The 27,018-nt window shown below is 50.2% G+C and overlaps 2 protein-coding genes across 2 annotated transcripts in view; both read left to right on the plus strand.

Moving 5' to 3' along the window:
* The window catches only part of LOC118358171 (folylpolyglutamate synthase, mitochondrial-like), a 158,697-nt gene that overhangs the window by 19,330 nt on the left and 112,349 nt on the right, over positions 1–27,018 (plus strand). The gene's annotated exons all lie outside the window — the stretch shown is intronic.
* Positions 1–27,018, plus strand: part of LOC118358165 (protein crumbs homolog 1-like) — a 39,467-nt gene that overhangs the window by 9,523 nt on the left and 2,926 nt on the right. The window contains exons 2-10 of the mRNA XM_035735670.2: positions 15,201–15,893; positions 16,129–16,324; positions 16,971–17,110; positions 18,506–18,691; positions 18,848–18,961; positions 23,875–24,876; positions 25,098–25,657; positions 25,811–25,976; positions 26,128–26,989. Coding sequence (XP_035591563.2) covers positions 15,201–15,893; positions 16,129–16,324; positions 16,971–17,110; positions 18,506–18,691; positions 18,848–18,961; positions 23,875–24,876; positions 25,098–25,657; positions 25,811–25,976; positions 26,128–26,989 — 3,919 coding nt within the window. The remainder of the gene's footprint in view (positions 1–15,200; positions 15,894–16,128; positions 16,325–16,970; positions 17,111–18,505; positions 18,692–18,847; positions 18,962–23,874; positions 24,877–25,097; positions 25,658–25,810; positions 25,977–26,127; positions 26,990–27,018) is intronic.

A 27,018-nucleotide genomic window follows, 5' to 3' on the forward strand; every position in this document is an offset into this window, starting at 1 on the left:
AGTATGTTTGGGTGGGGGATGTGGGGTGTGGTGTCATGGGGTACAGTATGTTTGGGTGGGGGATGTGGGGGTGTGGTGTCATGGGGTACAGTATGTTTGGGTGGGGGATGTGGGGTGTGGTGTCATGGGGTACAGTATGTTTGGGTGGGGATGTGGGGTGTGGTGTCATGGGGTACAGTATGTTTTTGGGGGTGTGTCATGGGGTGTGGTGTCATGGGGTACAGTATGTTTGGGTGGGGATGTGGGGTGTGGTGTCATGGGGTACAGTATGTTTGGGTGGGGGGATGTGGGGTGTGGTGTCATGGGGTACAGTATGTTTGGGTGGGGGATGTGGGGTGTGGTGTCATGGGGTACAGTATGTTTGGGTGGGGATGTGGGGTGTGGTGTCATGGGGTACAGTATGTTTGGGTGGGGGGATGTGGGGTGTGGTGTCATGGGGTACAGTATGTTTGGGTGGGGGGATGTGGGGTGTGGTGTCATGGGTACAGTATGTTTGGGTGGGGGATGTGGGGTGTGGTGTCATGGGGTACAGTATGTTTGGGTGGGGGATGTGGGGTGTGGTGTCATGGGGTACAGTATGTTTGGGTGGGGGATGTGGGTGTGTGTCATGGGGGGGGATGTGGGGTGTGGTGTCATGGGGTACAGTATGTTTGGGTGGGGATGTGGGGTGTGGTGTCATGGGTACAGTATGTTTGGGTGGGGGATGAGGGGTGTGGTGTCATGGGGTACAGTATGTTTGGGTGGGGGGATGTGGGGTGTGGTGTCATGGGGTACAGTATGTTTGGGTGGGGGATGTGGGGTGTGGTGTCATGGGGTACAGTATGTTTGGGTGGGGGATGTGGGGTGTGGTGTCATGGGGTACAGTATGTTTAGGAGGGGGATGTGGGGTGTGGTGTCATGGGGTACAGTATGTTTGGGTGGGGATGTGGGGTGTGGTGTCATGGGTACAGTATGTTTGGGTGGGGGATGTGGGGTGTGGTGTCATGGGGTACAGTATGTTTGGGTGGGGGATGTGGTACAGTGTTTGGGTGGGGGTGTCAGAGGGGTACAGTATGTTTGGGTGGGGGGATGTGGGGTGTGGTGTCATGGGGTACAGTATGTTTGGGTGGGGGGATGTGGTGTCATGGGGTACAGTATGTTTGGGTGGGGGATGTGGGGGTGTGGTGTCATGGGGTACAGTATGTTTAGGTGGGGGATGTGGGGTGTGGTGTCATGGGGTACAGTATGTTTGGGTGGGGATGTAGGGGTGTGGTGTCATGGGGTACAGTATGTTTGGGGGGGATGAGGGGTGTGGTGTCATGGGGTACAGTATGTTTGGGAGGGATGAGGGTGTGGTGTCATGGGGTACAGTATGTTTGGGTGGGGATGTGGGGTGTGGTGTCATGGGGGTACAGTATGTTTGGGTGGGGGGGTGGGTGTGGTGTCATGGGGTACAGTATGTTTGGGTGGGGGATGTGGGGTGTGGTGTCATGGGGTACAGTATGTTTCAAAGGTGGGGGTGGGGTGTGGTGTCAGGGGGGTACAGTATGTTGGGAGGTGGGGGATGTGGGGTGTGGTGTCATAGGGTACAGTATGTTTGGGGGATGTTTGGGTGGGGATGTGGGGGATGTGGGGTGTGGTGTCATGGGGTACAGTATGTTTGGGTGGGGATGTGGGGTGTGGTGTCATGGGGTACAGTATGTTTGGGTGGGGATGTGGGGGTGTGGTGTCATGGGGTACAGTATGTTTGGGTGGGGGATGTGGGGTGTGGTGTCATGGGGGTACAGTATGTTTGGGTGGGGATGTGGGGTGTGGTGTCAGAGAGGGGGTACAGTATGACAGGTGGGGGATGTGGGGTGTGGTGTCATAGGGTACAGTATGTTTGGGTGGGGATGTGGGGTGTGGTGTCATGGGGTACAGTATGTTTGGGTGGGGGATGTGGGGTGTGGTGTCATGGGGTACAGTATGTTTGGGTGGGGGATGTGGGGTGTGGTGTCATGGGGTACAGTATGTTTGGGTGGGGATGTGGGGTGTGGTGTCATGGGGTACAGTATGTTTGGGTGGGGGATGTGGGGTGTGGTGTCATGGGGTACAGTATGTTTGGGTGGGGGATGTGGGGTGTGGTGTCATGGGTACAGTATGTTTGGGTGGGGATGTGGGGTGTGGTGTATGTTTGGGTGGGGGATGTGGGGTGTGGTGTCATGGGGTACAGTATGTTTTGGGTGGGGGATGTGGGGTGTGGTGTCATGGGGGTACAGTATGTTTGGGTGGGGATGTGGGGTGTGGTGTCATGGGGTACAGTATGTTTGGGTGGGGGATGGGGTGTGGTGTCATGGGGTACAGTATGTTTGGGTGGGGGATGTGGGGTGTGGTGTCATGGGGTACAGTATGTTTGGGTGGGGGATGTGGGGTGTGGTGTCATGGGGTACAGTATGTTTGGGTGGGGGATGTGGGGTGTGGTGTCATGGGGTACAGTATGTTTGGGTGGGGATGTGGGGTGTGGTGTCATGGGGTACAGTATGTTTGGGTGGGGGATGTGGGGTGTGGTGTCATGGGGTACAGTATGTTTGGGTGTGGGGGATGTGGGGTGTGGTGTCATGGGGTACAGTATGTTTGGGTGGGGATGTGGGGTGTGGTGTCATAGGGTACAGTATGTTTGGGTGGGGGATGTGGGGTGTGGTGTCATGGGGGTACAGTATGTTTGGGTGGGGGATGTGGGGTGTGGTGTCATGGGGTACAGTATGTTTGGGTGGGGGATGTGGGGTGTGGTGTCATGGGGTACAGTATGTTTGGGTGGGGGATGTGGGGTGTGGTGTCATGGGGTACAGTATGTTTGGGTGGGGGATGTGGGGGTGTGGGTGTCATGGGGTACAGTATGTTTGGGTGGGGGGATGGGGTGTGGTGTCATGGGGTACAGTATGTTTGGGTGGGGGGATGTGGGGTGTGGTGTCATGGGGTACAGTATGTTTGGGTGGGGGATGTGGGGTGTGGTGTCATGGGGTACAGTATGTTTGGGTGGGGGATGTGGGGTGTGGTGTCATGGGGTACAGTATGTTTGGGTGGGGGATGTGGGGTGTGGTGTCATGGGGTACAGTATGTTTGGGTGGGGGATGTGGGGTGTGGTGTCATGGGGTACAGTATGTTTGGGTGGGGGATGTGGGGTGTGGTGTCATGGGGTACAGTATGTTTGGGTGGGGATGTGGGGTGTGGTGTCATGGGGTACAGTATGTTTGGGTGGGGGATGTGGGGTGTGGTGTCATGGGGTACAGTATGTTTGGGTGGGGGATGTGGGGTGTGGTGTCATGGGGTACAGTATGTTTGGGTGGGGGATGTGGGGTGTGGTGTCATGGGGTACAGTATGTTTGGGTGGGGATGTGGGGTGTGGTGTCATGGGGTACAGTATGTTTGGGTGGGGGATGTGGGGTGTGGTGTCATGGGGTACAGTATGTTTGGGTGGGGATGTGGGTGTGGTGTCATGGGGTACAGTATGTTTGGGTGGGGGATGTGGGGTGGTGTCATGGGGTACAGTATGTTTGGGTGGGGGGATGTGGGGTGTGGTGTCATGGGGTACAGTATGTTTTGGGGGTGGGGGATGTGGTGTCATGGGGTACAGTATGTTTGGGTGGGGGATGTGGGGTGTGGTGTCATGGGGTACAGTATGTTTGGGTGGGGGATGTGGGGTGTGGTGTCATGGGGTACAGTATGTTTGGGTGGGGGATGTGGGGTGTGGTGTCATGGGGTACAGTATGTTTGGGTGGGGGATGTGGGGTGTGGTGTCATGGGGTACAGTATGTTTGGGTGGGGATGTGGGGTGTGGTGTCATGGGGTACAGTATGTTTGGGTGGGGATGTGGGGTGTGGTGTCATGGGGTACAGTATGTTTGGGTGGGGGATGTGGGGTGTGGTGTCATGGGGTACAGTATGTTTGGGTGGGGGATGTGGGGTGTGGTGTCATGGGGTACAGTATGTTTGGGTGGGGGATGTGGGTGTGGTGTCATGGGGTACAGTATGTTTGGGTGGGGGATGTGGGGTGTGTGTGGGGTACAGTATGTTTGGGTGGGGGATGTGGGGTGTGGTGTCATGGGGTACAGTATGTTTGGGTGGGGGATGTGGGGTGTGGTGTCATGGGGTACAGTATGTTTGGGTGGGGGATGTGGGGTGTGGTGTCATGGGGTACAGTATGTTTGGGTGGGGGATGTGGGGTGTGGTGTCATGGGGTACAGTATGTTTGGGTGGGGGATGTGGGGTGTGGTGTCATGGGGTACAGTATGTTTGGGTGGGGGATGTGGGGTGTGGTGTCATGGGGTACAGTATGTTTGGGTGGGGATGTGGGGTGTGGTGTCATATGGGGTACAGTATGTTTGGGTGGGGATGTGGGGTGTGGTGTCATGGGGTACAGTATGTTTGGGTGGGGATGTGGGGTGTGGTGTCATGGGGTACAGTATGTTTGGGTGGGGATGTGGGGTGTGGTGTCATGGGGTACAGTATGTTTGGGTGGGGGATGTGGGGTGTGGTGTCATGGGGTACAGTATGTTTGGGTGGGGGATGTGGGGTGTGGTGTCATGGGGTACAGTATGTTTGGGTGGGGGATGTGGGGTGTGGTGTCATGGGGTACAGTATGTTTGGGTGGGGGATGTGGGGTGTGGTGTCATGGGGTACAGTATGTTTGGGTGGGGGATGTGGGGTGTGGTGTCATGGGGTACAGTATGTTTGGGTGGGGGATGTGGGGTGTGGTGTCATGGGGTACAGTATGTTTGGGTGGGGGATGTGGGGTGTGGTGTCATGGGGTACAGTATGTTTGGGTGGGGGGATGTGGGGTGTGGTGTCATGGGGTACAGTATGTTTGGGTGGGGGATGTGGGGTGTGGTGTCATGGGGTACAGTATGTTTGGGTGGGGGATGTGGGGTGTGGTGTCATGGGGTACAGTATGTTTGGGTGGGGGATGTGGGGTGTGGTGTCATGGGGTACAGTATGTTTGGGTGGGGGATGTGGGGTGTGGTGTCATGGGGTACAGTATGTTTGGGTGGGGGATGTGGGGTGTGGTGTCATGGGGTACAGTATGTTTGGGTGGGGATGTGGGGTGTGGTGTCATGGGGTACAGTATGTTTGGGTGGGGGATGTGGGGTGTGGTGTCATGGGGTACAGTATGTTTGGGTGGGGGATGTGGGGTGTGGTGTCATGGGTACAGTATGTTTGGGTGGGGGATGTGGGGTGTGGTGTCATGGGGTACAGTATGTTTGGGTGGGGGATGTGGGGTGTGGTGTCATGGGGTACAGTATGTTTGGGTGGGGATGTGGGGGTGTGGTGTCATGGGGTACAGTATGTTTGGGTGGGGGATGTGGGGTGTGGTGTCATGGGGTACAGTATGTTTGGGTGGGGGATGTGGGTGTGGTGTCATGGGGTACAGTATGTCTGGGTGGGGGATGTGGGGTGTGGTGTCATGGGGTACAGTATGTTTGGGTGGGGATGTGGGGTGTGGTGTCATGGGGTACAGTATGTTTGGGTGGGGATGTGGGGTGTGGTGTCATGGGGTACAGTATGTTTGGGTGGGGATGTGGGGTGTGGTGTCATGGGGTACAGTATGTTTGGGTGGGGGATGTGGGGTGTGGTGTCATGGGGTACAGTATGTTTGGGTGGGGATGTGGGGTGTGGTGTCATGGGGTACAGTATGTTTGGGTGGGGATGTGGGGTGTGGTGTCATGGGGTACAGTATGTTTGGGTGGGGGATGTGGGGTGTGGTGTCATGGGGTACAGTATGTTTGGGTGGGGGGGGGGATGTGGGGTGTGGTGTCATGGGGTACAGTATGTTTGGGTGGGGATGTGGGGTGTGGTGTCATGGGGTACAGTATGTTTGGGGGGTGGGGGATGTGGGGTGTGGTGTCATGGGGTACAGTATGTTTGGGTGGGGGATGTGGGGTGTGGTGTCATGGGGTACAGTATGTTTGGGTGGGGGGATGTGGGGTGTGGTGTCATGGGGTACAGTATGTTTGGGTGGGGGATGTGGGGTGTGGTGTCATGGGGTACAGTATGTTTAGGTGGGGATGTGGGGTGTGGTGTCATGGGGTACAGTATGTTTGGGTGGGGGATGTGGGGTGTGGTGTCATGGGGTACAGTATGTTTGGGTGGGGGATGTGGGGTGTGGTGTCATGGGGTACAGTATGTTTGGGTGGGGATGTGGGGTGTGGTGTCATGGGGTACAGTATGTTTGGGTGGGGATGTGGGGTGTGGTGTCATGGGGTACAGTATGTTTGGGTGGGGGATGTGGGGTGTGGTGTCATGGGGTACAGTATGTTTGGGTGGGGGATGTGGGGTGTGGTGTCATGGGGTACAGTATGTTTGGGTGGGGATGTGGGGTGTGGTGTCATGGGGTACAGTATGTTTGGGTGGGGATGTGGGGTGTGGTGTCATGGGGTACAGTATGTTTGGGTGGGGATGTGGGGTGTGGTGTCATGGGGTACAGTATGTTTGGGTGGGGATGTGGGGTGTGGTGTCATGGGGTACAGTATGTTTGGGTGGGGATGTGGGGTGTGGTGTCATGGGGTACAGTATGTTTGGGTGGGGGATGTGGGGTGTGGTGTCATGGGGTACAGTATGTTTGGGTGGGGGATGTGGGGTGTGGTGTCATGGGGTACAGTATGTTTGGGTGGGGATGTGGGGTGTGGTGTCATGGGGTACAGTATGTTTGGGTGGGGGATGTGGGGTGTGGTGTCATGGGGTACAGTATGTTTGGGTGGGGGATGTGGGGTGTGGTGTCATAGGGTACAGTATGTTTGGGTGGGGGATGTGGGGTGTGGTGTCATGGGGTACAGTATGTTTGGGTGGGGATGTGGGGTGTGGTGTCATAGGGTACAGTATGTTTGGGTGGGGATGTGGGGTGTGGTGTCATGGGGTACAGTATGTTTGGGTGGGGGATGTGGGGTGTGGTGTCATGGGGTACAGTATGTTTGGGTGGGGGGATGTGGGGTGTGGTGTCATGGGGTACAGTATGTTTGGGTGGGGGATGTGGGGTGTGGTGTCATGGGGTACAGTATGTTTGGGGGGGATGTGGGTGTGGTGTCATGGGGTACAGTATGTTTGGGTGGGGGATGTGGGGTGTGGTGTCATGGGGTACAGTATGTTTGGGTGGGGATGTGGGGTGTGGTGTCATGGGGTACAGTATGTTTGGGTGGGGGATGTGGGGTGTGGTGTCATGGGGTACAGTATGTTTGGGTGGGGATGTGGGGTGTGGTGTCATAAGGGTACAGTATGTTTGGGTGGGGGATGGGGTGTGGTGTCATGGGGTACAGTATGTTTGGGTGGGGGGATGTGGGGTGTGGTGTCATGGGGTACAGTATGTTTGGGTGGGGGATGTGGGGTGTGGTGTCATGGGGTACAGTATGTTTGGGTGGGGATGTGGGGTGTGGTGTCATGGGGTACAGTATGTTTGGGTGGGGGATGTGGGGTGTGGTGTCATGGGGTACAGTATGTTTGGGTGGGGGATGTGGGGTGTGGTGTCATGGGGTACAGTATGTTTGGGTGGGGGGATGTGGGGTGTGGTGTCATGGGGTACAGTATGTTTGGGTGGGGGATGTGGGGTGTGGTGTCATGGGGTACAGTATGTTTGGGTGGGGATGTGGGGTGTGGTGTCATGGGGTACAGTATGTTTGGGTGGGGATGTGGGGTGTGGTGTCATGGGGTACAGTATGTTTGGGTGGGGGATGTGGGGTGTGGTGTCATGGGGTACAGTATGTTTGGGTGGGGATGTGGGGTGTGGTGTCATGGGGTACAGTATGTTTGGGTGGGGATGTGGTGGGGGTACAGTATGTTTGGGTGGGGGATGTGGTGTCATGGGGTACAGTATGTTTGGGTGGGGGATGTGGTGTCATAGGGTACAGTATGTTTGGGTGGGGGGATGTGGGTGTGTGGTGTCATGTTTGGGTACAGTATGTTTGGGTGGGGGATGGGATGTGGTGTCATGGGGTACAGTATGTTTGGGTGGGGGGATGTGGGGTGTGGTGTCATGGGGTACAGTATGTTTGGGTGGGGGATGTGGGGTGTGGTGTCATAGGGTACAGTATGTTTGGGTGGGGGATGTGGGGTGTGGTGTCATGGGGTACAGTATGTTTGGGTGGGGGGATGTGGGGTGTGGTGTCATGGGGTACAGTATGTTTGGGTGGGGGATGGGGTGTGGTGTCATATGGGGTACAGTATGTTTGGGTGGGGGGATGTGGGGTGTGGTGTCATGTGGGTACAGTATGTTTGGGTGGGGGATGGGATGTGTGGTGTCATGGGGTACAGTATGTTTGGGTGTGTGGGGGATGTGGGGTGTGGGGGTGTCATGGGGTACAGTATGTTTGGGTGGGGGATGTGGGGTGTGGTGTCATGGGGTACAGTATGTTTGGGTGGGGGGATGTGGGGTGTGGTGTCATGGGGTACAGTATGTTTGGGTGGGGGATGTGGGGTGTGGTGTCATGGGGTACAGTATGTTTGGGTGGGGATGTGGGGGGTGTGGTGTCATGGGGTACAGTATGTTTGGGTGGGGGGATGTGGGGTGTGGTGTCATGGGGTACAGTATGTTTGGGTGGGGGATGTGGGGTGTGGTGTCATGGGGTACAGTATGTTTGGGTGGGGGGATGTGGGGTGTGGTGTCATGGGGTACAGTATGTTTGGGTGGGGGATGTGGGTGTGGTGTCATGGGGTACAGTATGTTTGGGTGGGGGATGTGGGGTGTGGTGTCATGGGGTACAGTATGTCTGGGTGGGGGGTGTGGTGTCATGGGGTACAGTATGTTTGGGTGGGGATGTGGGGTGTGGTGTCATGGGGTACAGTATGTTTGGGTGGGGGGATGTGGGGTGTGGTGTCATGGGGTACAGTATGTTTGGGTGGGGATGTGGGGTGTGGTGTCATGGGGTACAGTATGTTTGGGTGGGGATGTGGGGTGTGGTGTCATGGGGTACAGTATGTTTGGGTGGGGGATGTGGGGTGTGGTGTCATGGGGTACAGTATGTTTGGGTGGGGGATGTGGGGTGTGGTGTCATAGGGTACAGTATGTTTGGGTGGGGGGATGTGGGGTGTGGTGTCATGGGGTACAGTATGTTTGGGTGGGGATGTGGGGTGTGGTGTCATGGGGTACAGTATGTCTGGGTGGGGGGTGTGGTGTCATGGGGGTACAGTATGTTTAGGTGGGGATGTGGGGTGTGGTGTCATGGGGTACAGTATGTCTGGGTGGGGTATGTGGGTGTGGTGTCATGGGGTACAGTATGTTTGGGTGGGGATGTGGGGTGTGGTGTCATGGGGTACAGTATGTTTGGGTGGGGGATGTGGGGGGTGGGTGTCATGGGGTACAGTATGTTTGGGTGGGGGATGTGGGGTGTGGTGTCATGGGGTACAGTATGTTTGGGTGGGGGGATGTGGGGTGTGGTGTCATGGGGTACAGTATGTCTGGGTGGGGGGTGTGGTGTCATGGGGTACAGTATGTTTGGGTGGGGGATGTGGGGTGTGGTGTCATGGGGTACAGTATGTCTGGGTGGGGGGTGTGGTGTCATGGGGTACAGTATGTTTGGGTGGGGGATGTGGGGTGTGGTGTCATGGGGTACAGTATGTTTGGGTGGGGTGTGGTGTCATGGGGTACAGTATGTCTGGGTGGGGGTGTGGTGTCATGGGGTACAGTATGTTTGGGTGGGGGATGTGGGGGGTGTGGTGTCATGGGGTACAGTATGTTTGGGTGGGGGTGTGGTGTCATGGGGTACAGTATGTCTGGGTGGGGGTGTGGTGTCATGGGGTACAGTATGTTTGGGTGGGGGATGTGGGGTGTGGTGTCATGGGGTACAGTATGTTTGGGTGGGGTGTGGTGTCATGGGGTACAGTATGTCTGGGTGGGGGGGGTGTGGTGTCATGGGGTACAGTATGTTTGGGTGGGGGATGTGGGGTGTGGTGTCATGGGGTACAGTATGTTTGGGTGGGGGATGTGGGGTGTGGTGTCATGGGGTACAGTATGTCTGGGTGGGGGATGTGGGGTGTGGTGTCATGGGGTACAGTATGTTTGGGTGGGGATGTGGGGTGTGGTGTCATGGGGTACAGTATGTTTGGGTGGGGTGTGGTGTCATGGGGTGGGTACAGTATGTCTGGGTGGGGGATGTGGGGTGTGGTGTCATGGGGTACAGTATGTTTGGGTGGGGGATGTGGGGTGTGGTGTCATGGGGTACAGTATGTTTGGGTGGGGGTGTGGTGTCATGGGGTACAGTATGTCTGGGTGGGGGTGTGGTGTCATGGGGGATGGGGTACAGTATGTTTGGGTGGGGGATGTGGGGTGTGGTGTCATGGGGTACAGTATGTTTGGGTGGGGGATGTGGGGTGTGGTGTCATGGGGTACAGTATGTCTGGGTAGGAGGGGGGGGATGTGGTGTCATGGGGTACAGTATGTTTGGGTGGGGGATGTGGGGTGTGGTGTCATGGGGTACAGTATGTCTGGGTGGGGGATGTGGTGTCATGGGGTACAGTATGTTTGGGTGGGGGATGTGGGGTGTGGTGTCATGGGGTACAGTATGTTTGGGTGGGGGATGTGGGGTGTGGTGTCATGGGGTACAGTATGTTTGGGGGATATAATGAACCACACCTAATGACCCATTTTTTCCGCGGCCCTGTGGGAAGTGTCTGAACCTCGTTAAATTGGAAAGACTGACAGGACGGGGTGGCTAGGGCGGATCACATGCAGAGGCCATTGTTTCCCATCACCATGGTGACGGGCTAAGAGTGTGGCCGTAACAGCTTTTTGTCTTAACTTTGAACGGAGGGCCAAGTGTTCTGACAACTGTGAAAACGAACACAGTACTTTTAGATTGCATGGCTGATGGAAAAAACAACTGCAATATTGGATCAACCATTGTTGATAGAAAATACTGGATATACTATACTATAAATAATAATACGTTAAACCCACATGAAACACAGACATTTACATCTCTGACTAACATCACAGGATAACTATGACTAAACGTGTCAGAATGTGTGCTTTTTAAAGCCAAGTGAGTCACCGCAGTTTAGCCTTTGAGTATGAATACAATTTTGGACAAAGCACAACACTGGCATGGTATGACTGACAGTCCCCCTGTGGAGATAAAATAGAATTCCTATGACTAAAACATTCTTTCACCTTTATTTAACTAAGCAAGTCAATTAAGAACAAATTATTATTTTCAATGGAACAGGGCATTAACTGACTTGTTCAGGGGCAGAACAACAATGGTGTACCTTGTCAGCTCAGGGATTTGAACTTGCAACCTTTTGGTTATTAGTCCAATGCTCAAACCACTAGGCTACCCTGCCTCCCCACATGAGTCACGTCATGCCACAAAGTGTGGGTCTCAACTGACATTTGACTTGGAGTATATGTAAAGATTATGTTTGGGTAACTTTAGTTTTGATAACTGTTATCATAGGGAGGAGGAAACTAATGATCCTTATTAAGGACACACATTAAGCATAACAACTATTAACCATCTCTTATCTACCTCGCTACTTTCTTCCACACTGTTAGAGGGATGCTCGGACACACTGTTTCATGGCACAGGAAGCAGGAGTGACATCAGCACAATGGAATGTTTCAGGGATGAGTGGTCTGGCTGCAGCAGGATAGACCAGTCAGAGACCCCCACTGTCTCAGCCAATCACCACGCTGCTACCTAATCTGATATGGGGTTCAGGTAGTACCAGCTGTTAGCGTACACAGTGCATTATAGTGGGTATACAGCACAGTGCATGTTAACAGTTTAGGTAGGTACCATGTCTGGACAGAAGTGTCTCTGGGTCTTGGAAATCACAATACTCTATAAATCCTATGTATTATGATGGTTTGGAGGATGAGAGTGTTTACATGTATCCATATTTAACACGAATATTAAGGAAACAGAAAACCTGGTCCTTTACACCATGAGTTAAGGGAAGCTTGTGGGTTGATGGGTTGACAGTAGGAGGAAACTGATGAAACTGCGGGTTGCAACGGATGTTCCAGTGTATCTGGGGGTGTCAGGGGATTAGTGAAGAACATACAGTATATCACAAAAGTGAGTACACCCCTCACATTTTTGTAAATATTTGAGTGTGTCTTTTCATGTGACAACACTGAAGAAATGACACTTTGCTACAATGTAAAGTAGTGAGTGTACAGCTTGTATAACAGTGTAAATGTGCTGTCCCCTCAAAATAACTCAAAACACAGCCATTAATGTCTAAACCGCTGGCAACAAAAGTGAGTACACCCCTAAGTGAAAATATCCAAATTGACCCTGAAACTGAGCTGCAGCACGGTGGCCAAGACCATACAGCAGTTTAACTGGACAGGTTCCACTCAGAATAGGCCTCGCCATGGTCGACCAAAGAAGTTGAGTGCACGTGCTCAGCGTCATATCCTCATATCCAGAGGTTGTCTTTGGGAAATAGACGTATGAGTGCTGCCAGCATTACTGCAGAGGTTGAAGGGGTGGGAGGTCAGCCTGTCAGTGCTCAGACCACACGCCGTACACTGCATCAAATCGGTCTGCATGGCTGTCGTCCCAGAAGGAAGCCTCTTCTAAAGATGATGCACAAGAAAGCCCGCAAACAGATTGCTGAAGACAAGCAGACTAAGGACATGGATTACTGGAACCATGTCCTGTGGTCTGATGAGACCAAGATAAACTTATTTGGTTCAGATGGTGTCAAGCGTGTGTGGCGGCAACCAGGTGAGGAGTACAAAGACAAGTGTATCTTGCCTACAGTCAAGCATGGTGGTGGGAGTGTCATGGTCTGGCGCTGCATGAGTGCTGCCGGCATTGGGGAGCTACAGTTCATTGAGGGAACCATGAATGCCAACATGTACTGTGACATACTGAAGCAGAGCATGTTCCCCTCCCTTCGGAGACTGGGCCGCAGGGCAGTATTCCAACAGGATAACGACCCCAAACACACCTCCAAGACGACCACTGCCTTGCTAAAGAAGCTGAGGGTAAAGGTGATGGACTGGCCAAGCATGTCTCCAGACCTACACCCTACTGAGCATCTGTGGGGCTTCCTCAAATGGAAGGTAGAGGAGTGCAAGGTCTCTAACATCCACCAGCTCCATGATGTCGTCATGGAGGAGTGTCATTTCTTCAGTGTTGTCACATGAAAAGATATACTCAAATATTTACAAAAATGTGAGGGGTGTACTCACTTTTGTGATATACTGTATATGGTGTTTGGAACATACACTAGATATTATAGCAGGGGAAGAAGACTGTGGCTCACAACAAGTGGATTGTGACACACAGCAACTAGTACCGTAGATCTATTGAGTGGAAATGAATGATCAGTGGTCACTAACACTTGTCATGGAGAGCAACAGCCAGAGTGTGCTGGCTTTTGCCAACAATCAGACACCTGATTCAGCGAATCTAGGTAATAATCAGTTGATTCATTGAATCAAGTGCTGGACTGGATCAAAAGCCTGCCCATCCTACAGATCCCGAGCACTATGGGTGGTCACATTATATTAGGGAAACAGGTGTGAGGTGGAGTTATTAGGGGTGTGACAGGAGGGTTACAGAGGTGTTAAAGGGCCGGGGCATGGCAGTAATAGGTACAGTGGGTGCTACAGTGGATAGAGGGACAATGTGACCTTCCCTTTAAGATAAGCTGTGAGTGAGTCAAGTAAGGAAACAACACACATGTAGACATATAGTAAAAATCCCTGCTAACACTCATTGTTAAATACTGTATAAACTATACTAGTATATTGAATAACTCAGAAGCTATATATCTGTGTTCATTAAGTTAGCAATCTAATCAAATCAGGATTTAAGACAACATACAAGTTCCATAAACGTAATAGGAACATGTATTCAAGTATGAAAGCATTCGACAGTTTTATCCTCCTCATATTCAAATATTTTAGCACTGTACGCTTATTATTTCTACTTATGACAAAAGGAATATTCTTCAACAACTATAGCAGAAAATCTAACCAGCATCAAACAGTCTGTGATTATTAAACTACCTGTTGCGGTGTGTATTAAGATGACCCATGGGGTCAAGTTTAGGTTAGATTAGTAGTGTTCAGGGTGTTCAGGGTGAAGGGAACTTTCATTGATGAAGCCTCAGGTGACAACTGCTCACACAGTGAGTGTGCAATACGTTTACTCCTAACACCATCTGCTGTGTTGACTTTAAGTCCAGACGAGAGAGAGAGGGAAGCGTTTTTAAAATAACGTTTCATTAAGAAAGTGCTCTGTAAGTGCCTCAGAAGCAGAGACAAAGGGAGAGGTCAAAGGTATCTGGTGTATTGGCCTACTAATGGGCTCATAGGAAATAATTGGTAATCTCACAATACTTCACCAGGGTAATGGACTGGTAATACTTCACCAGGGTAATGGACTGGTAATACTTCACCAGGGTAATGGACTGATAATACTTCACCAGGGTAATGGACTGGTAATACTTCACCAGGGTAATGGACTGGTAATACTTCACCAGGGTAATGGACTGGTAATACATCACCAGGGTAATGGACTGGTAATACTTCACCAGGGTAATGGACTGGTAATACTTCACCAGGGTAATGGACTGGTAATACATCACCAGGGTAATGGACTGGTAATACATCACCAGGGTAATGGACTGGTAATACATCACCAGGGTAATGGACTAGTAATACATCACCAGGGTAATGGACTGGTAATACATCACCAGGGTAATGGACTGGTAATACATCACCTGGGTAATGGACTGGTAAAACATCACCAGGACAATGGACTGGTAACATATTACCAGGGTAATGGACTGGTTATACTTCACCAGGGTAATGGACTGGTAACACATTACCGGGGTAATGGGCTGGTAATTCATTACCAGGGTAATGGACTGGTAATACATCACCAGGGTAATGGACTGGTAATACTTCACCAGGGTAATGGACTGGTAATACATCACCAGGGTAATGGACTGGTAATACTTCACCAGGGTAATGGACTGGTAATACTTCACCAGGGTAATGGACTGGTAATACATCACCAGGGTAATGGACTGGTAATACTTCACCAGGGTAATGGACTGGTAATACTTCACCAGGGTAATGGACTGATAATACTTCACCAGGGTAATGGACTGGTAATACTTCACCAGCGATTTTATCACCACAGTTTTCATGAAGTTAAAGTTTGAGATTGCTTTCATATTTTGAGCTTTCTCATTCATGATAAATAATGAGTTTATTTTCTTTCTTGCCTACAGGTATACTGTGCACAGCAGCAGCAGACAAGTGTCTGTCGGCCCCGTGTCAGAATGGCGGTACGTGTCTCGAACAAATGGGCAACTACACGTGTCTCTGTCCCAGATGGCCAGTCCGCTATATGGGCAAGGACTGTAGGGAGCTGTATGACCCCTGTGTCCACGATGCGCCATGCGCCAACTGTACCAGCACACTGGGCACAGAGGTCTACACCTGCCACTGCCCCGACAACTTCGCAGGGACCAACTGCACACTCAACATCAACATCAAGTGTGAGAGCAACCCATGTAAGGGTGTCAGGTCCCATTGTGTGGACAGGGTGGATAGCTACACCTGCCACTGTCCCCCTGGCTATGGAGGAGATCACTGCCAGGCGAGGGACTGCACTGAGGAGCCGTGCCACAACGGTGCCACCTGTGTTGACACATCGGATGGGTACCAGTGCCAGTGCGTCCCAGGCTTCCAGGGGAGTGACTGTGAGGAGAACATAGATGACTGTAAGTCACTCCCTTGTCAGAACGGAGCCATCTGTAAAGATGACGTCAACGGATACCAGTGCTTTTGTGTGCCTGGTTTCCAAGGCTACCACTGCGACCTGGACATTAACGAGTGTGTGTCGCGGCCGTGCAAGAACAATGGGACCTGTGTCAATGAGGTGGACCGCTATGAGTGCAAATGTCTGCTTGGGTTCAAAGGTGAGACAGTCTCTCTGTTTGGGTCAGTGCAACGTATCCTGCTGTCTTTAGAGTGTGAGGGAATTACCCTCTCTCTTTAACTCAGTGTCTTTAGTTCAGAGTTCACTACTTTGCCAACCTCATATAGACACTACAAAGTTTTAATCCACCATGTTCAATGTTTCTCTGTCAGCTCTGCAGTTGTTCTCATAGTGAAACCCATCATATATGAACCTGTGTCTGCGTTGTGTGGCAGGGGTGAACTGTGAAGTGGAGATCGATGAGTGTGAGGAGCAGCCCTGCCAGCATGGAGCCACCTGCCACGACCGTGTGGGCCTGTACACCTGTGAGTGTGTTTCCGGGTACGAGGGCCGTGACTGTGAGCTGGACATTGATGAGTGTGCCAGCGGGCCGTGTCTCAACGAGGGCAACTGTACAGACCTGGTGAACAGGTAAGGTGTCCCCAACTCTCTCTCCTCTCATTGGCTGAATCAGCTGCTTAACCCCAATGTGTCAGTTAGCAGCATGTCAGCAGAGTTATTCCTTCCCGACAGTAAAGTTTAACAGGGCAAGGATAAGGATTACACCGCTTATTCGGATGGTAATTAATCATGCGGTTGGGAAGTGGGGAAAACCTGATAGAGAGCTTCATCAGACCTGGGTGGTGAATCTTGTTAATACAGAGATGCGTTAGATTGAACCAATTACATTTGTTCATAAAAAAATACCACATAGGTGGCCTAAAGTGGTCTAGTGGTCTAAGCTTCTTTAAATCCGACCCACTGCTAGTTCACCACCCTCTCTCCTCTATCTTTCCTCTCTACCTCTGTCCTATCCAATAAAACTAAAAACATCAAGAGTGGGACTGCCCCACAACAACAGCAAAAAATGTGTGAAGGTGGAATTCCACTTTCCATAAGAAAAAATGCCTGTAGATCAGAAATGATTCGATGTTAGAAACCTCACAGTTAAGACTGTTTAATGTTTCTACTGACTGCACTGAGGTCCCAGTGCGTTTTCATGCTTCAAAGATGTCCCAGTCTCACTGAAATGAGTAGGATATAAGGAGCCTCTCTAAGTCTCCTCCTCCTCACTCAGCTATGAGTGTGACTGCAACGGGACAGGCTTCACAGGAGAGCAATGTGAGGTGGACATCTCAGAGTGTGCTTCGGACCCCTGCCAGAATGGAGCCACCTGCCTAGAGGGGGTCAACCAATACGACTGTGTCTGCTGGACAGGTACACACACACACACACACACACACACGCACACGCACACGCACACGCACACGCACGCACACGCACACGCACACGCACACGCACACACACACACGCACACACACACACACACACACACACACACACACACACACACACACACACACACACACACACACACACACACACACACACACACACACACGCACGCACGCACACACACACACACACACACACTTCTCACCAAATGAGGGAGTAACAGTCAGCTGTCTGTCATACAGTATCTGCCAAGCATTCTCTGCACCACAGGAAGTATTACACACACAGCAAAGGAGGCTGGTGGGAGGAGCTATAGGAGGACAGGCTTACTGTAAAGGCTGGAATGGAATGAATGAAGTGGTGTCAAACACAACAAACAAAATATAGAAAACCCATGTTTGACCCTGTTCCATTCATTCCATTTCAGCCATTACAATGAGCCTGTCCTCCTATAGCTCCTCCCAACAGCCTCTTCTGACACGCAGTGATTGTTGTACAAGAATATTTGATACGCTGTCTGGCATAAAAACAGAGAGAGAGTGAGAACATCCTAGGTGTCAGGAGTATTTTGAAAAGAAAAGCTGCAGGCGCTTCCATGTAGCCTTTTAAAGTCAGGCAAAACCCTTATCTTGGTAAGATTTGGTTCGTGGAGTTTCCCAGACGTAAATCACAGAGATAAAGGGTCAAAGGTATGATTACAAGCCTGTATGAGACATAGCGAGAGACCTATTGAGAGACCTGTAAAGTGTAGTACTGACTGTAGTGTTACACCACACTGCCATCTAGTGTAGAACTGGTGCAGCTGCAGGGCCATGAGCAATAGGAAAACAAAGATGATCCTCAGTACAGAGGATGGAGAGTACATTTTAAACACCACCGTTCAAAAATGTTGGGGTCACTTAGAAATGTCCTTGTTTTTGAAAGAAAAGCACATTTTTTGTCCATTAAAATAACATCAAATTGATCAGAAATACAGTGTAGACATTGTTAATTGGTGTGTGTGTTGCAGGTTATGAAGGGAAGAACTGTTTAAAATAATGGTGTGTGTGTTGCAGCTTATGAAGGGAAGAACTGTTTAAAATAATGGTGTGTGTGTTGCAGCTTATGAAGGGAAGAACTGTTTAAGATAATGGTGTGTGTGTTGCAGCTTATGAAGGGAAGAACTGTTTAAAATAATGGTGTGTGTGTTGCAGCTTATGAAGGGAAGAACTGTTTAAGATAATGGTGTGTGTGTTGCAGCTTATGAAGGGAAGAACTGTTTAAAATAATGGTGTGTGTGTTGCAGCTTATGAAGGGAAGAACTGTTTAAAATAATGGTGTGTGTGTTGCAGCTTATGAAGGGAAGAACTGTTTAAAATAATGGTGTGTGTGTTGCAGGTTATGAAGGGAAGAACTGTCAGGTGGATATTGATGAGTGTGAGCTGCAGCCCTGTGAGAATGGAGGAGAGTGTTTCCAGCGCTCAGAGCTGCTGCACTACGGGGTGCTGTCTGGACTGGATGACAGGGAGTTCAACTATGAGGAAGCAGCTGGGTTCCTCTGCCACTGTCAGCCTGGGTTTGCTGGTAAGGCACAGCACTGAAATTCATAGTTGGTGACCTCCCACCCCACTTTAAGTATAGGATCTGATTGAATAGGAATCCTCTGTAATTGCAGTCGATGTTCATTTGACTTGAGGGTAAGTAATGGAGTAAGTACGTAATGTGTCCTGTCTCTTGCAGGTGAGAGCTGTGAAGAGAATATAGACGAGTGTGAGTCTGCTCCATGTCAGAACGGAGGGAGCTGTGAGGACCTGGTCAACTCATACCAGTGTGACTGTCCACCTGGGTTCACAGGTAAGACTGTCTGTCTATTTCACTGCTCTTAATATACTGTATATCAGAAGATACAATAGAGAGAAGAAATCAATCCCATGCAGTAATATACAGTATATCTCTTTGGATTCACTTGCCTAGCAGTGAGCAAAACAATAATAGGTTAATCCTGCCCCTGTTGATCATTCCTGCTTGTACTGGTCTGCTTGAACATTAGACATCAGTCAAAACAGAGATAAGGAAAAGCAAAGGAAAAGTAAAGGTGGGCTGGAAAACCACCCATGAATAACTCTGAATAACAGATATATTAACTCTGAATAACAGAGTTATTAACTATGAATAACAACTGAAAATGAACGCTGCTGCTACTCTCTGTTTATCATATAACTAACTATACATTCATGTACATACTACCTCAATTGGGCTGACCAACCAGTGCTCCCGCACAGTGGCTAACCAGGCTATCTGCATTGTGTCCCACCCACCACCTGCCAGCCCCTCTTTTACACTACTGCTACTCTCTGTTCATCATATATGCATAGTCACTTTAACCATATCTACATGTACATACTACCTCAATCAGCCTGACTAACCGGTGTCTCTATGTAGCCTCGCTACTTTTATAGCCTCGCTACTGTATATAGCCTGGCTTTTTACTGTTGTTTTATTTCTTTACCTACCTATTGTTCACCTAATACCCTTTTTGCACTATTGGTTAGAGCCTGTAAGTAAGCATTTCACTGTAAGGTTTACTTGTTGTATTCAGCGCACGTGACAAATAAACTTGGATTTGATTTGAGAGTATATCTCCAGTTCTTTGGGTGAGTGTCTGTGTACAGTGGCTTTGACAGAGAGGGTATGTGTCCATACGGAGGGGCATGACAGTAGAAGAACAACAAAGACCATAAAACCTGGTGCCATATGTCGGTCGTTCCGGCTGAGGATTTAACAGGGGTCTTTCCTCTAGTTTACTAGGGGGAGAGAGAGATTACCACAAAGCCGCTTAAGTCCCATGAACCACTAATTAATAAAAGCGAGCTTGGAAGACCCTCTCATCACAAAAACAAAACCTGTTATCAATTCAAACATAAGGTATTGCGATACTCTTCGTCCTAGGCTATTTGCACAGTAAGCATACTTCCGTATACTGTAACAAGGCAGTGGAATAACACATAGGTGCACAACAAGATCATATGACTACATATTCTCTGGGAGTTCTCTTCGCACGTACAGATAGAGTACCCAGAAACTGGTTAAGCTAATTAAATTGAGCCCCCCCCCCCTCAACCCAGCCACCTTTGACCCCCCATTTCAATCTATGTCATACTGAGGTTACTCCAGCATAGTCAAGCTCAGTACAGCCCCTCTGCTCAGAAGCCCATCTCCTGTGATTAGAATGCCGTCTGCCACTAGCCGGCATCCATAACATCGATCAGGAGTGACTGCAGCCCAACATTCCTGTTGTCAGCAGTGACAGGAGCCAGCTGGGTGGTAGGCTTAGAGCCCTGGCTGCCGAGGGGAGGCTGTATGCAGGCATGAGGGAGGGAGGGAGAGAAGTAGGGTGGGCTTGGGCTCGAGTATTCACTTCTGCCTGCCTGGTACAAGTGTATGGACTGTGTGTACGTGTGTGTGTGCATGTGTGAGAGAGAGGGTGCACAAGTTTGATCTCATCCGTGGGACCTGTTTGGCTATATGTGTGTATTTACGGCTCTGGGAGAATGAGGGGGCTACTGCTACTACTGTTGCTAGCTGAATGGTGTGAGCCATGGGGACTGACAGGTAACACTCAAAATGTACTGTGGAGAGAAGGGCTGCTCGGACAGGCTGTGTGTTTATGTGGGGGAGGTAGAGGGCTGGAGGAGGGCAGAAGGAGATGTTCTTGTTTTTAACTTGTGGAGAGAGGAGTTTTAGAGGATTTTGCTGATGTGTAAACTTTCATTGCTTACTAAGCATATTGTAGTCCCATTGATTTACTATATACCGTGAATAATCTAGCAACATACTTCAAAGCATTTGTTTTTTTAATACAATTTGACTGTGAACAGAGAGAAGTAGAAACTGGGCTCTCATCCATACCGATATTTAAACTTTCATCAGTCATTTCCTCATTAGTAAAAGGTATAGTCTAGTCAAGTGCTTCCTGGAGAGCCGCGTGCTTGCCAGTGTACTTCCATATCTGATTAACTAATTTGGTTTGGTTAGGGAGACTGATAACTCATTGGTTTGGTTAGGGAGACTCTGATAACTCATTTGGTTTGGTTAGGGAGACTGATAACTCATTGGTTTGGTTAGGGAGACTCTGATAACTCATTTGGTTTGGTTAGGGAGACTGATAACTCATTTGGTTTGGTTAGGGAGACTCTGATAACTCATTTGGTTTGGTTAGGGAGACTCTGATAACTCATTTGGTTTGGTTAGGGAGACTCTGATAACTCATTTGGTTTGGTTAGGGAGACTCTGATAACTCATTTGGTTTGGTTAGGGAGACTCTGATAACTCATTTGGTTTGGTTAGGGAGACTCTGATAACTCATTTGGTTTGGTTAGGCAGACTCTGATGAACTCATTTGGTTTGGTTAGGGAGACTCTGATAACTCATTTGGTTTGGTTAGGGAGACTCTGATAACTCATTTGGTTTGGTTAGGCAGACTCTGATGAACTCATTTGGTTTGGTTAGGGAGACTCTGATAACTCATTTGGTATGGTTAGGGAGACTCTGATAACTCATTTGGTTTGGTTAGGGAGACTCTGATAACTCATTTGGTTTGGTTAGGCAGACTCTGATAACTCATTTGGTTTGGTTAGGGAGACTGATAACTCATTTGGTTTGGTTAGGGAGACTGATAACTCATTGGTTTGGTTAGGGAGACTGATAACTCATTTGGTTTGGTTAGGGAGACTGATAACTCATTTGGTTTGGTTAGGGAGACTGATAACTCATTTGGTTTGGTTAGGGAGACTGATAACTCATTTGGTTTGGTTAGGGAGACTCTGATGAACTCATTTGGTTTGGTTAGGGAGACTGATAACTCATTTGGTTTGGTTAGGGAGACTGATAACTCATTTGGTTTGGTTAGGGAGACTGATAACTCATTTGGTTTGGTTAGGGAGACTCTGATGAACTAATTTTGTTTGGTTAGGGAGACTCTGATAACTCATTTGGTTTGGTTTAGGGAGACTGAATCACTCATTTGGTTTGGTTACGCAGACTGATTAACTCATTTGGTTTGGTTAGGGAGACTGATTAACTCATTGGTTTGGTTAGGGAGACTGATTCACTTATTTGGTTTGGTTAGGGAGACCCTGATTAACTCATTGGTTTGGTAGGGAGACCCTGATTAACTCATTGGTTTGGTTAGGGAGACTCTGATTAACTCATTGGTTTGGTTAGGGAGACTGATTAACTCATTGGTTTGGTTAGGGAGACTGATTAACTCATTGGTTTGGTTAGGGAGACTCTGATTAACTCATTGGTTTGGTTAGGGAGACTGATTAACTCATTGGTTTGGTTAGGGAGACTGATTAACTCATTGGTTTGGTTAGGGAGACCCTGATTAACTCATTGGTTTGGTTAGGGAGACTCTGATTAACTCATTGGTTTGGTTAGGGAGACTGATTAACTCATTGGTTTGGTTAGGGAGACTCTGATTAACTCATTGGTTTGGTTAGGGAGACTCTGATTAACTCATTGGTTTGGTTAGGGAGACTCTGATTAACTCATTGGCTTGGTTAGGGAGACTGATTAACTCATTGGTTTGGTTAGGGAGACTCTGATTAACTCATTGATTTGGTTAGGGAGACTGATTAACTCATTGGTTTGGTTAGGGAGACCCTGATTAACTCATTGGTTTGGTTAGGGAGACTCTGATTAACTCATTGGTTTGGTTAGGGAGACTGATTAACTCATTGGTTTGGTTAGGGAGACTCTGATTAACTCATTGGTTTGGTTAGGGAGACTGATTAACTCGTTGGTTTGGTTAGGGAGACTCTGATTAACTCGTTGGTTTGGTTAGGGAGACTCTGATTAACTCATTGGTTTGGTTAGGGAGACCCTGATTAACTCATTGGTTTGGTTAGGGAGACTCTGATTAACTCATTGGTTTGGTTAGGGAGACTCTGATTAACTCATTGGTTTGGTTAGGGAGACTCTGATTAACTCATTGGTTTGGTTAGGGAGACTCTGATTAACTCATTGGTTTGGTTAGGGAGACTCTGATTAACTCATTGGTTTGGTTAGGGAGACTCTGATTAACTCATTGGTTTGGTTAGGGAGACTGATTAACTCATTGGTTTGGTTAGGGAGACTCTGATAACTCATTTGGTTTGGTTAGGGAGACTGATAACTCATTTGGTTTGGTTAGGGAGACTCTGATAACTCATTTGGTTTGGTTAGGCAGACTCTGATGAACTCATTTGGTTTGGTTAGGCAGACTCTGATAACTCATTTGGTTTGGTTAGGCAGACTCTGATAACTCATTTGGTTTGGTTAGGCAGACTCTGATAACTCATTTGGTTTGGTTAGGGAGACTCTGATGAACTCATTTGGTTTGGTTAGGGAGACTCTGATAACTCATTTGGTTTGGTTAGGGAGACTGATTAACTCATTTGGTTTGGTTAGGGAGACTCTGATGAACTCATTTGGTTTGGTTAGGGAGACTGATAACTCATTTGGTTTGGTTAGGGAGACTCTGATAACTCATTTGGTTTGGTTAGGGAGACTCTGATGAACTCATTTGGTTTGGTTAGGGAGACTGATTAACTCGTTGGTTTGGTTAGGGAGACTCTGATTAACTCATTGGTTTGGTTAGGGAGACCCGTAGGCTCCTGTTAAATCTCACAGTGTGGCTGTGGGACAGTCCTGTGTGGCAGAGAAATACATAACCATACCCCTATCCAACATGAATAAACAAATGGTGTGTTATGTTGTCATTCCAGGTATGCACTGCGAGGTAGACATTGACGAGTGTGAGAGCGAGCCCTGTCAGAACGGCGGGTCCTGCAAGGACGCCGCCAACTCCTACACCTGCAACTGTGTGACGGCGGGTCCAGGGGAGGAGCCATGGGGTGGCCATAACTGTGACGTCCGTCTGATTGGCTGCAGGGAACACCTGTGTGAGAACGGAGCCACGTGTGTGCCCATCCTAAGCCAAAAAGTGCACAGTGGGGAAGATGGGGATGAACAAGAGCATGATCACACCTGCCTCTGTCACCCTGGCTTGACTGGGAAGCACTGCAGCATTCCCACCACCTTCTCCTTCAACAGAGAGGGGTATGTCCTTATCCAGCTCCCTCCTATAGCTAACAGGACCAGTAGAGGGATTGACCCCCAGCACCACCACCACCACCACTATGGGATCCACGTCCAGCTGCGCTTCAGGACCACCCTGACTGAAATGCTGCTGTTCTACAGAGGGGCTGAGGACAACAGTGTGTCCCTGGAGATTGTGGGGGGCCATATCCATGCTAGAGCTGGATCAGGGAAGGAGCTACAGGCCACCTACCATCTCCCTGTCAATGACGGAGACTGGCATGAGGCCAAAGTGACCATGGATGAGAAGCTGGTGCTGATGGTGAAAGGACCAGGCTGTGACAATGACGGGGGTTGCACAGTGGAGGACGAAGGACACAACCAACTGATCTTCTTCCAACCTGGATCATTCCCCCAGGTCTATGTGGGTGGGGCCCCCCAGAAGTATCTGGACAACACAGAGAGTAGGAAGGGTTTCATTGGCTGCATGGAGGATCTACAGGTTGACCACCAGCTGCTACTGCCTCAGGATATCTTCCCAGAGCACGTCCAAGACATGGAGCTGGGCTGCAACAAGACCGACTGGTGTCATCCTGATCCTTGCCATCATCGTGGGCATTGTATTGACCTGTGGACTAGCTTCAGCTGTGAGTGTGATCGACCCTATCACGGCTCCCTGTGTGAAGAAGGTAAGAACTGTTATACCTTTTAAAACATGACTTTGCTTTACATTTTCAAATATTGCTTTTCAAATTATGACAACTGCAGACACCAGACGCTGACAATATATTGTCATTTAAAGGGGGTTACGTGTGTCTCCTCAACTTACAGCCAGTTCCCTTCAGCTATACAGGTTTGTACAGGTTTTGTTGTTCACACTGAAAGTATTGCTTTTTTTTGCTTGCCTCAGAATACCCCTCGTGGACATTCAGTAATGAAGACACTGTGAGCTATGCTGCCTTCAACATCAACCAAACGGACGGGGAGAACTTCAACATCTCCTTCTTCCTGCGCTCTCTGAAGCCTAGCGGCCTGCTCCTCCAGCTGCGGAGAGGGAGGAGGGCCTACCTCACCCTGTACCTGCGGGAGGGAACCCTGGTCTTCAACAGCCCCCCCACCACCCTGTTCTCTAACGGTACCTACATCACCAGCGGACAGAGGGAGCTGGTCACTGTGGTGGTACGCCAGGGTCAGGTAGGGTTCAGTCAGGGTGGGACACAGTTATCCCTGGGGCGGGTGAGGATGGAGCATGGGGACGTGGTGTACATGGGGGGTCTGCCACCGGGGGAGTCCACTGCCCCCTGGGGAGGTCACTTCAAAGGCTGCCTACAGGACATCACTCTGGACCACATGCGCCTGTACCTTCACCTCCCAGAGGAGGAGTGCCACACCCACAAAGCGTTCCAGTGCTACATCCCAAAACAATCGGAGAACATGTTGGATGGCTGTGTCAGTGATGAGGCATGCAAGGTAACGTCAATAACACCTTCACACTTAAGAGATGTTTTGCTGTAACTGTAGGAAACTGGTTCAAGAGCTGTCTAGATTTCTCAGGTGAGGGTCCCGACAAAGACTTTTCAGTTCACTCATTGTAACAGACACTAATATCTATGTCCTCCTCAGGCTGGTCCCTGTCAGAACGGAGGAACGTGCACAGTCACCTGGAATGACTTTGAGTGCACCTGTCCCATGAACTTCTCTGGCAGGCGATGTGATACACGCGTGTGGTGTGTCAGCGACCCCTGTGTCGTGGGCAGCCAGTGTGTGGATCTAGTTGACGGTTACGAGTGTGAGTGGATTTTTTTGGGATCGTATACATTATCTCTCTCCCTTTCTCTCTACTACAGTATCTTTCTCGGCACAAACAAAATAGCGAAAACCTTACTAAAAGGTGTGTCACTGTATTCAACAGCCTTATTAATATACTGCTGTTCCACCAGGCCTCACTAACGCCACCTTTGAGAGCAACGCTCTGCAGTTCACAGCTAATGGCTCGCTGGTTGCCACGGTGACCAGTGTCTCCATGGATATACGTACTCGGGAGGAGAACGGCGTGCTGCTGCGGGCCACTAACGGAGCAGAGGTCTTCTGTCTGGGTTTGCTCAACTCCTCCCTGCTGGTCAAACTACTGAGCGGCAACAGCCTGGAGCTACAGGCCTTCACCAGCGACCTGCCCATCTCAGACGGGGCCTGGCACCACCTCCACCTGGCCATGACAGATCCCCTGCAGCCTGTGTCCCGCTGGCGCCTCACTGTGGACGGGCGCAGGGCTGGCAGCACCATGGGCACGGCCGGGCACCTCAACTTCCTCAACAACACCACCGTGTGGCTGGCAGAAAACTACACAGGCTGTCTGGGAGAGGTGAGGGTGGGAGGAGTCTACCTACCTCTGTTGGACAACCAAGATGCCCCCCAGGCAGCCCGGTTTATCAGACAGGGGGGGCAGGAGAACAAGATGGGGTGTGTTGCTACTGATGTGTGTCAGTACCAGCCCTGCCTCAACCAGGGCACCTGCCAGGACCTCTGGAACCTGTTCAACTGCAGCTGTTCCCCAGGCTGGGAGGGAGAGTTCTGCCAGAGGGACACAGACGAGTGTGCCTCAGGCCCCTGTGCCCACGGCACCTGCACAGACCTGCTGGCAAACTACCAGTGTGAGTGTCACAAAGGATGGGGGGGCAGGGACTGTGAGGAGGAGGTGGATGACTGCCTGGAGCACAGCTGTTTGAACGGGGGCTCCTGCCTAGATGGGACGGGTACCTACCAGTGTGTCTGCCCCCCTGGATACACCGGCCGCCGCTGCCAGTGAGTACCACAAACTATAACCAGGGCAT

This window comes from Oncorhynchus keta, chromosome 25, assembly GCF_023373465.1.
Source record: "Oncorhynchus keta strain PuntledgeMale-10-30-2019 chromosome 25, Oket_V2, whole genome shotgun sequence".
NCBI lineage: Eukaryota > Metazoa > Chordata > Actinopteri > Salmoniformes > Salmonidae > Oncorhynchus > Oncorhynchus keta.